The sequence below is a fragment of the Coffea eugenioides genome, chromosome 8 (assembly GCF_003713205.1).
Source record: "Coffea eugenioides isolate CCC68of chromosome 8, Ceug_1.0, whole genome shotgun sequence".
NCBI lineage: Eukaryota > Viridiplantae > Streptophyta > Magnoliopsida > Gentianales > Rubiaceae > Coffea > Coffea eugenioides.
The window spans coordinates 37,630,574-37,642,065 of NC_040042.1; the positions used below are offsets into that span (position 1 = coordinate 37,630,574).

At 33.2% G+C, this 11,492-nt stretch overlaps 1 protein-coding gene across 1 annotated transcript; it reads left to right on the forward strand.

Moving 5' to 3' along the window:
- The first annotated feature begins 8,594 nt into the window (after positions 1–8,594).
- On the forward strand, positions 8,595–10,860 carry LOC113781192 (isoleucine N-monooxygenase 1-like). The gene is made up of 2 exons (XM_027327069.1): positions 8,595–9,627; positions 10,056–10,860. The coding sequence occupies exons 1-2, from the start codon at positions 8,632–8,634 to the stop codon at positions 10,677–10,679; spliced, it is 1,620 nt and encodes a 539-aa protein (XP_027182870.1). The 5' UTR covers positions 8,595–8,631; the 3' UTR covers positions 10,680–10,860.
- Positions 10,861–11,492: the final 632 nt, after the last annotated feature.

The following is an 11,492-nucleotide window of genomic DNA, read 5'->3' on the forward strand; positions in this document are numbered from 1 at the left end:
AATAACACACTACCAGGGTTATTTTAGATTAGTCCGCGTATTCCCCTGACACGAATCTAATCGTGCCAGTTGTCACTATTTTGAGGCAATTAAACAATTACGGATTTAATACCTCAAATGACAATAGATTATCAAATCAATTAATTATCCGGATCCAAGACAATCAATTAATTAAACAACCATAAGCACTGCAACCAGAGAATATGCAAATATCAATAAATAAGAGAAAAAGATAAAATTAAAACGATCTCACAATTTTTAGGCGAATCAAAGCCTCCGTTGCTCCTTGACTAGAGTGAGAGAATTAGTTCATATTTGATGAATAAAACCCAAACAAAATTGCGGCAGTAGTTACGGCCATTGTCTCCAAGAGTTGGGGAAATTCAATTCGTCCTCTCATCCGAGGGGAGCAAAGTACTAAAAGGTAAAGAAAGAAAGGTCAAAGAAAGCAATTCTCAATTGCTCCTGACATGCGCAGCATTATAGCTACTCCTAAACTAACAAAAGAAAAGTCAAACAGCAAAAGCTTTCTCCAAGATAGTGCTTCTCCTCTGCCTTGTGCGGCGGCTCCCCCAGGGGGAAGAAGAAGACTCCTTTACTTCAGCCCTGCGTTCCTCCTTTTAATGCTGCCATCTGCGAATTACCAAAAAGGACTTGTATCTCCTTATTCCAGAAATGCCCTTGATTGCCTGCTATTTGAACTCTTTCCTGATAATCATCAAATTGGCTCTTATTATGGTATTTTCGATCTACTCCCTGAAATAAATGCAAATTACGAAAAGTGAGTAGAATTTAATAATTAATCCATATCAAGTCAGGTAATAGGGAAAATTAATAATAAAATAAATGACAAAATTGCAACCTATCATGTAATACTTTTTATGATATGATATATGTGAGATAAAAAGGTGATTGGAAATATAAAAGGTGACTTTGGCTGTAAAAAACTTCAACGACTAAAAAATTATAAGTTCAAATATTATATTAGCTAAAAAAATAAAATTTTAGACACTGCATCTATATTGGTAAAAAACATTTTGAACTTTTTTTCCTCGCAAATTTATTACCTCTAAGGGAATTTGGTTTTCTCTTCTTGCTATCCCAAAGCTGCACTTTTGTTTGGTCATGGTTACCACTTAATCACTGTAGGCTATGGTCTCAAAGTCGACTTGGACGGTGGTTCGATTCTTAAGGGTTAGGGATCAAAGAATTTGACAGATCGGATCGATAGTGAAAATAATATGATGTGATTGATGTGTAAATTATAAAATAATTAAATAATGTGAAAATATGCAACAAAAAAGACAAATGAAAACTAAAAAAAAAAGAAAAGAATATACTGGTTTTTTTTTTTTGGCCCTCAAATTTTCCTGATCAAGTTTGACTGAGTCAATGGCTTTCCCGATTCGAAATGTGATAAAGGTTATGTGAGAAATAGTGACTAATTCCAAATTACGGATAATCATCCCCTACTATTACTCTTGACTGAATTTCTTGCAAAAACTCGTTGTTCAATGTGCATGCCCAATTAATTTGAACCACAAAATTGTACACCTGTCGTTCTCAAGTAGTCGAAGCATGTTTTTCACCAGGTACTTGATGTTTGCAGTTAACATGTTGGGTTTCTAATCTCCACATATAGACTCCCAATTATGTTTGAAGTTCGGCATTTTTCAATCTCGGGATGTTTGTGGTAGTCACTTTCAGGTTTATTGTTTGGTTGTTACGAGGGTCAATAATATGAACTTCCAATTAAAATTGACTAGAGATTGGGGCCCTGAGATGCCAAATGTCTGGAACAGAACAGGTTTGACGTCAATGACTTTCTCATGATTTAGTTACGTCCCCCGCAAATGTTAAAAGCAGAGCGTGTTAGGGAAGGAGATTATTTGAAATAATTTGGAAAAAAGGTATAACATTTATTTAAAATATGATGTATGTAAAAAAATAGAGGGCCTATTTGGTAAATAAGTTTTTGATTAAGTTTGTCTGTTACAAGTTTTTTAATAACTTTAGTTACTGTAACCTCATAAAACTTCTAAAAAATTTTAAACTATACACTTCAAAATATCCAAAAATTTTACACATTTCAAAAATTTTTCCTACAACTTCTACAGTAAAATTTTAGTCAAACACCCAAAAAACTCGACCCTGTTTGACAAGTGAGTTTTTTGAGTGTTTTTGTCTAAAACTTACTGTAGAAGTTGTAGAAAAAAATTTTGAAGTGTGTAAATTTTTGGATTTTTTGAAGTGTATAGTTCAAAAATTTTGTTGAGATTATTGTAATTAAAATTGTTAAAAAATTTTGTAATAGACAAATTTGACCAAAAACTTGCTTGCCAAACAAGGCCCTCATTTGCCGAACCGGCCAGACATTGAAAAGATAAAAGTGTTATTAAAAACGCGTTTACAATGCAATAATATAAACTAGTTTTGTACCCGTTCGTTGAACATGAATTGTCGAAAAATAATAAATTATTTAGTCAATTTTATAAAAATATCGATATAAAATACAAATTTAATGTATAATCTATTATAACTTGTCTTAAGTATATTACTATGTGCGCATTGTAATATAAAGTATTCTTATAATATAAATTTGAACATCTAATTTAGAGAATAATAATTCAAAAATGGAAAAAATAACATTCAACAATACCATAACATTCAAAAACCTGAAAATAAATAAAAAGTGCAGTAGATAGTATCAAATAATATTCTACTCTTCGGAAACTTGTTTTTGTTTTTCTTCTATTTGAACATTCTCCTCGATTTGTCCGTGCAAATCAGTATTTATTGATTTTCCATTATCACTGCATGATAGCAAAGCAGGATAACTAATTATAAAAAAATAAATGATTTATCGCATTCAAGGTTGTTTATAAAAATACGTAAAGATTATAATTTAAGAAAGTAAAATAGTATATTAAATCCACCTTCTCATGCAAATCTTTTTATGAGGATTCCCTTCCTCTGTGGCTTTTGTTGAACCCTCTGATAAATGATTCATATGAAGTGTATTGAAATGTTGTTGATTAGAATCATCTGTTATACTAATTGGGATCTGGGAAGAAGATACTTCAGGTTGGTATTGGTTGTCGGTTCCACCAATCTGATAATGATTTATCAAAATTAAAGGCAAAAATATTATGTGAGATATAATATGTGAGATATAAGATAAATTTATTGCACATTACCTGTGAAAGCATGAAATGCGTTTCCTTCTCGAAATCATAGTGGAACCATCAAGTCACTGTAAATCTATTACTACCTTGTTCCAGATTGTAATTGTTCAACTTGATTTGGAACACAAAAGGTTTCCACGTGATCTTATTTATAATTGATGACACGATTTAATTGTTAAATCCTTCCTGAAAATGAAATGCATAATAGATTTTTTTTTTGTTAGAATATTCAATGGCTGAGATAAGTGTCGGATTGTCTACTGTTATTAAAAATATTTTAAAAAATTAGATATAAGTTTATCTTGTTAAATTCTTCAAGAACAAAAGAAAGTTTGTATTCTATTATTCTTTCAGCCTCTTGATCAAATATAACAAACCAAGTACTACCGGTTGCATCACTTGCCAACACTTTTAACATATACCTGTATTTTATTATTGAAGATCAACATGTCTTTTAAAAAAAAATGTATTGAAAGAAAATATACCTGATAATCAAGAGGAGTGAAAACCCAAAATCGATGCTTTAATGTGCCAACTGCTTGCACTGAAAATACCTAACCATGAATTTGATGCTTGAAATCAATATATTAGAGGCTATATGTAGTGTAGGCATAAGAAATAAGAATTGATAAGGATATAAAGAGATATTGATAAAAACATTAAAAGTAGGTTTATCTTGATTTAAGTTGCTTAAAGTACATAACTTTGGGTAGAAAATAAGAATCCTATAATATTAAGAATTATTATAGGAAATAAAACCACAATCGTCCAAATAACTATTTTTTTTTTGAAGAAAAGATGATTTATTAATTGAAATTAGTTACTTTTCTACTTCTTGTAGTGATAACAATTCTTATCAGACTAAGAATTGATATATCTTAGTATGATATCTTAGTATGATTGATATATCTTATCGGACTAACAATTTTTATTGGACTAAGAATTGATATATCTTATTGGACCAATCATATAATGTAGGAAATAAGAATTGATATAAATCCAAACAAAAAAGGAGCAAGCCACGTAGGAAACTACTTGCTGTTTCGTTAAGCCATGTAGGAAAGAGAAAACATGAAACGATAAGAATGATGATACGACTTTATTATATATATATATATATATATATATATATATGATTTTTGCAAATAAGAAGTTACTCAAACACACTCGCTTGTAAGTTCCAATGTTCGAACTTGACATTCTTGCTCAGAAGTCCAAAGAACTAAGATGGATGACTGATTATGGTAACAATTGCTGAACAGGAATTTCTTTGCCCAAGACGGATTTGGAGGCAGTACTAAACCATATTTGATGGTTTCAACACTCTAAATTAGTACCTATAAACTTCAAAAAGAGTGAATGTACTTGCATGAATATCGTGATGACTTCTTCATATGATCATAAGGGTGATGGTGAGAAATGGTGATGAAATCCAAGCCATGGGTAGTCATCCTGTAGTGTTACTCTTGACTGAGTAAACAAGACTCCGACGAAACATTGACAAAACCACCGTTGTTCAATGTACATGGGCAATTCTTGTGAACCACACAATTTGTCGTTCGAAAGTGGTAACAGTCGAAACATGTTTTTCTTCATTTTTTTGTTTAAATTTTCACTTCTACAAGGATTAGGCGAATTTGGACTCATCCCCCTTCGATCGAGCCAACCTTGCTCTTGTCTTAATATGGGGCGGACCATTCATCGCTTGTCTATTCATGTGGTTATGTTCAATAGTTTTCTCGTATCAATGTGGGGTTCAAAACGATTGCCACCAGGAGAATGACTTTATTTTGATTTCTTGTTGAATAAACGACTCCAATAATTCTTCAACTTTTATGAATATCTTCTTTGGTCATTCAACTTTGAAAAGTATCTATTAGATCTCTCAACAGATATATTTTAGTTCTGAATTGACCCTCCAAAGGTGTCAAAATGGGTGAAATAGATGGATTTGAACGTGTCATAATTGAATAATGGGTATAAATGAGTTGTAATTGGATCAATCTATTTAATAAATGGGTATGAGCATACTTAATTACCTATTTATGAGTCACTTAAAATTCTACTTTTTTCTTTTATTTTTTCATGTTGTTTGACAAAAATAATAGTATTTTATTATTATTAGATTAACAAGAAATTCAAATTTATTTGTCTAACACTTTTAAAAGTTGAGTTTACATGTATAATTATTTTAAATGGGTATAAATGGGTGAGTCGAATCAATCCACTACCCATCAATTAAATGGATTTAATGGGTACTTATTTAGACCTATTCAAAATTAATAGATAGGCTTGAACGGATTATTCGTGGGTTGGTTTGAACTGGTCAACATAATTGGGTTGTAGTTAAACCTTTGCTCCAAACCAAATGTAAATATGATATTTTTTATTTTGCCTCTTGATATTTGTTTTAAAAAGCAAGACATAACAGCCTTTTTAATAGTTTTGATTAATTATTAATTGTTGACTAATTTGACTAACAAAAAATTATAATACAATTTTTATAACGATTTACATAAACAAAAAAAGAATTTATTTTTCAACCAACAATCTCAATACAAACATTTTGTATCATCATCATCGTTGTTATTCGATTGAAAGCCTAATAAAACTAAAATAATACATACAAAATAAACATTAATCTAATAGGAATACGAAAAGATTTTAAGGAAAATAAACAAAGCAGAATTTTTTTTGTTTTTATCAATTTAATATTTTTGTGTAATCAATATGGAATCAGACCACTAAAGAGGGCAAATTTGATTATTTCATACATTTAGGAAAGAGCAAACTAACATTAAGCCAAATCTTAGTGAGAAGAAATGAAAATTATCTTATTTGGGTTTCACCTTAGAGACATATCAAATTCAAATTAGAAGTTTAAAATACTAATAGACACTTTTATTTTTATTTTATTTTTTCAACTTTTGCATTTTTTTTTTCCTAGAAAGGCCATTTCGTTGATATATCAAAATCCCACCAATTGTTTTAAACTAGACACATCCCATATGCAAAAAAGACAAATTAATAGACACTTTTAAATTAATCAAAATGTCTTGTTTTAAAAAAAGGGTACCTTAACAAAAGTTATCTTTTTTTTTTGGGTTACATTAACATATTGTCTTTGTTATTCTTATTTATTTATTTATTTTTTCTAGCATGGGAGGGGTGTGTACTATAATAGCATCGACTTTGCACATGTTTTCTGGACTAAGGATTAATAACAGTAGACATCGTCTGCAGGCAATAATGTGCTACTTTTCTTGTCTCACAACTAAAATTATTGGCCTTTCTTTTTTATTTTGTGGACAGTTGACCGGGAGAGAACTTCATTTCACCCGGCCAGCAGCCGGGCGGCGTGCTTGTCTTGTGTGACAACCCTGCAGAGAAAGCCGCGCTTTCGTGTAACATGCTACGGTCTCAACGCCTTACGAGATAGTGATGAGTTTCACGCGCTCTAATCCCAGCCCGCGTTAGAGGGGAAGATTGGGACAGACTCAATAATGCATCACATCTAAAACGTGCCAGAAGTGAGTGGTGCTATAGTTTGCAAGCAACTAAAAAGAATAAATCGTAACAGATCTTCTGTTTTACCTCCTGTGCCATTTTTTATCTCATTTTTATTATATTATTATTTCTCCTTCATAAACATATCATATTTTAATTCTTTTTTATTTTCTTAAGATTCAATAACTATTAATTGAGTAATACACAAAATTTAACAAACTCAAAAAATCAAAATGCATAAAAAATGAGATTTTTTATGAATTTTTTGCTGTATTTTTTAATTTTCTATTATATATTACTTTTTTGAAACTATTGTATTTATTTTTTACTTAATTAATAGTTATTGGATTTTAAAGAAATAAAAAAGAATTAAAATATGATATTTATGTAGAAGAAATAGCAATATAATAAAAAGTGGGAGAGAGAGTGGCACGGGGTGTGGAACAGATCCGTTGCAAAAATAGATGCTAGTGGTCAAATTGATATGACATTAAATCGTACCTAAAGATGGAAGGATGTCCTACACATGGCACTGCATGAATTGTGCATGGCATCCATGTGCAAAAAAATTGACATTCCTTTTTTTTTTTTTTTGCCCGTTGGTCGAGAGAACGAATAATATAAAAGAAAAAAGCAATATTTGACCTATGCGAAAAACTGATTCCCAATGCTTTAACCAAAAAATATGGTCCCCAAGTTACTGATACAATCAATGGTGGCTAATGGTCAAAATTAAATTAGCGTCAACTTTGGATTTTTGAGCCCTAATGTCTAGAGTTCGTTTCAATATGGTGCTCTATGTTTCAAATAGATACAATTAGAATATTCAGATAAAATAGAATATGAGTTAAACTGAATATAAAACAGATATGTTTTGAATAACCCAATAAACTAAAAGATAGAAAAGCGAATTAAAATTTGTTTTGATCATACAAATAGTCCATTAGTTAGAAACTTAAAAATTAGTATCTTTTTTTTGTTCGATAAATTTTGTATTCTACTAATGATATCTTAACTTTTTATGCTATAAATCTCTGAAAGTACTATTGTTGGATTTGGATTTTATCTCACCAACAGTTTATTTTATTGGATTTGAATTTTATCCCATCAACCTTTATTTTGTTGGGTTTAGATTTTATCCCACCAACCATGTTTAAATTCAATTAGCTTAAAGTGTGCCAGATTTATTAAATTAGTTTAAATTAAATGGCAAATCAAATAATAACCAAAAAATAAAAATTAAAGGAAGAATAGCAAACATCTATCTTTGATATAACTCAGTCTAGCTAATATTACACAAATTCTTACATGATTTGTAGACATAGGTTTCAAATGTTTGTAACTAGGGGTTTTTTTTTATTGCAATAACTAGTGAAAGTAACACCAACATGGGAAGTTTATAGGGATTTAAAAAACCTGTATTTTTTTCCCTGTCTTTCCTTTATAGTAAAATCTAACAACTGAATAGTAAAGTTTCAAAGCGTTTCTTTAGTGTCGAACCCAGGATTTTTTTTTTGTTGGGATTTAAGAGGTAGAAAAGGACAAAGAGGGAACAGAACCCAAGACTTTTAAATCTTAAAACATTAGACTATGAACTAAGTCGCCTCGGCATTAGACTATGAACTTAATTTACACGTGGTATGTACTGTTCATATTTAGTGCTGCTGCACGTTTGTTGAGCTGAAAGAGATGCTACATGGGCAAATACCTACTGTTCCTAACATCTAAGTTCCTTGTGACACTTGTTCAACGGGGACAGTGCTGCAATGTCATAAACATTTGGCGGCCAGCAACAAGGTTCTCCTATAAAAAGCTCGCATGATCGAACTCTTTACAAACCATCAACAAGAATTGCATTTGCCTGCACTCCATCTTAGCCTGTGTAATAAGAACAAACGAACCTACACAGCCTGATAACCTTTTCATACGGTCTCAAGTCATGAATTACACTTCCGGTCTTCGTGTTGATTCAGGCTTGGGATTTATCTCAATCTCATGGATCCCATTTTTCTCAGGATTCATGGCTTTGGTGTTGTTGGTGATCTTTATGATGGACAAATGGTTAACTATTTGTCTAAAGAACAACAAACCTCGATTACCTCTCCCTCCTGGCCCAAAATGCTTGCCTTTCTTTGGCTGCATTTTCCAAATGCTGAGAAACAGACCAACAAATCGATGGATATGCAAAGTCATGGATGATTTGAATACCGAAATCGCATGTATCCGCATTTTCGGTGTTCATATCATTCCTGTCACTTCTCCTGAACTCGCTCGCGAATTCCTCAAGAAACAAGACTCGATTTTCTCCAGCAGACCTGTTTTCATGTCTGCAGAACTTTGTAGTGAAGGATTCTTGACGACAATCCTTTCACCTTTGGGCGATCAATACAAGAAAATGAAGAGGATGGTCGCTTCCAGTGTGCTCTCACCTGCTAAACACCAATGGCTTCATAGCAAGCGAGCAGAGGAAGCAGATCATTTGGTTAATTATGTTTACAACCAGTGCAAGGGCAATGCCACCGGTGGGCTAGTGGACATAAGATTGGTTACGCAACACTACTGCGGAAATGTGACTAGAAAAATGATTTTCAACAAGCGATTCTTCGGGAAAGGAATGGAAGATGGAGGACCAGGTGCTGAGGAAGTTGAACATATCAATGCACTATTCAAAATGCTTGCTCATTTGTATGCATTCAGCGTATCTGATTACATGCCCTGGATGAAGATTTTTGATTTTGATGGCTACGGAAAGATTCTTACTGAGGCCATTGCATGCGTACGAAAGCACCAAGATCCTGAAATTGAAAAAAGGATTAAAATGTGGGAGAGTGGCGTGAAAAAGGAGGAAGAAGACCTTCTTGATGTCCTAATCAGGCTCAAAGATAGCAACGGCAGACCCCTCTTAACAACTGAGGAGATTAGAGCACAAATTACTGTAAGGAATCCTCTATCCTGCTGCATGGTTACATAAAAAATTTCTTAAATCAAACTTTAGCACCTTATCAGCTAGTGCCTTTTCACATAAGTACAAAATCAATCGTAGGGACCATACTCCAAAACTTAAAATCTTGCATGCAGACTCAAAGCTGTGGAAACATTCAGGTAAATCATGTCCACATCAAATGACGTACAAAAGGTGACTTAAGACGACATCATCAGCCACGCTCTGACAATATTAAAAAATAATTTGCCCAAATTTGTTGATTAGCAGAACTCAGAAAAGGATGGAATCTCAATAAGCCTTAATCACCACCAAAATGAAACTTGAAATATGGTGTTGTTGTACGGTCAGTTGGTTACTGAATTTGGTTAAAAAGGATTAGTATTAGTTTTCACTTTTAACTTTACTATGATGCTCCACAGGAACTAATGTTTGCGATAGTCGATAATCCATCAAATGCTGTGGAATGGGCATTAGCAGAGATGCTAAATCAACCTGAAATGCTTCAAAAAGCCACAGAAGAGCTAGATGCCGTGGTTGGGACGGATAGGCTTGTTCAAGAATCTGACCTTCCGAGGCTGAAATATGTGAAGGCCTGCGTAAAAGAGTCCTTGCGGCTCCATCCATTAGCACCCTTTAATGTTCCTCATGTATCCACTCAGGACACCGTCGTTAGTGGCTACTTCATCCCGAAAGGTAGCCATGTTATCCTCAGCCGTCCAGGACTTAGCCGTAATCCTCGAATCTGGGAGGATCCGCTGAAGTACAAGCCTGAGCGCCACATGAAGGACATGGATGATGCTAGAATGGATCTCAACGATCCAGAATTAAATATGTTTTCCTTCAGCACCGGAAGGCGTGGATGTCCAGGAGTCCTTTTGGGTTCTACACTCACTGTGATGTTGCTGGCCAGACTTCTTCAATGCTTTAGCTGGAAGATTCCATCAGGTCTTTCGCAAATTGATTTAGCAGAGTGCGAGGATGCTGGCTTCCTTGCCAAACCTCTCGTTGCAGTTGCTGAACCACGATTCCCACAATTCAACTAGGATGATACCTTTTCATGATTTACCTTCTTATGTATCATCTTCTCGTGTCTACTCTCCCTATCCTGTTATTAGTGTCATCTTTTCCCTTTTACGGTTCCTAATGAACTTCTACTAAGTGTAGCCAATTCTGCACAAATTCTTGCTTGACTTGTGATAAGATATGAAATCCAAATATTCGTAATCGAGGTTTCTGAATTAAGTTTTTGTCGAATAGTTTAGCTCAGAACTACTACAAGTTGTTATGTATTTCTAAAATAGTCTGGTTGGCATATCGATTCCTTCAGGCCATTTTGCTCTGAAAATAAGATTTTACCATTGTTACAAGGAAATAATATGCTCGAAAACTTGTTATAAAATACGTTTCTCCTTTTTCAGCACAAACATCCTTGAAAAGAAATTAGTTACTGCTTTTAAAATAAATATATATCCGACAAGTTATCTGGTACCAAAAACATGTGCATAAATGTCCTCATTTTTCTAAAAATCCCACCTTTCATAAATCTTCCCCCCAAATATAGGCCCTTTCTTGGTCCAAATATCGGCTTGCTTGGTTCAATGCACCAACTTAAAGTGAGCCATAAAGAGATCTGTGACCTTCCGAGGCTTAATAATTAATTTTGCTGTACTACTTTCTATGTTGTGGACAACCATCAAAATTCGGTTAACTGGTGAATTTCAATCACCACTTTTTAATATAGTCTGAAAAACATCAATTACAACTAGGAGGGAATGCCCGCACGTCGCGCGGGTGTTTGACACGTGTCATTAAAGAGGATTTTTTAGGTGTCTGTAGTGAGCAAGTAAATGAAAATA

Bases quoted from the DNA above. Each gene is read 5' to 3' on its own strand.
- LOC113781192 (XM_027327069.1), top strand. From the start codon at position 8,632: ATGAATTACACTTCCGGTCTTCGTGTTGATTCAGGCTTGGGATTTATC. The intron at 9,628-10,055 runs GTAAGGAATCCT...GATGCTCCACAG, and splicing joins AGATTAGAGCACAAATTACT to GAACTAATGTTTGCGATAGT.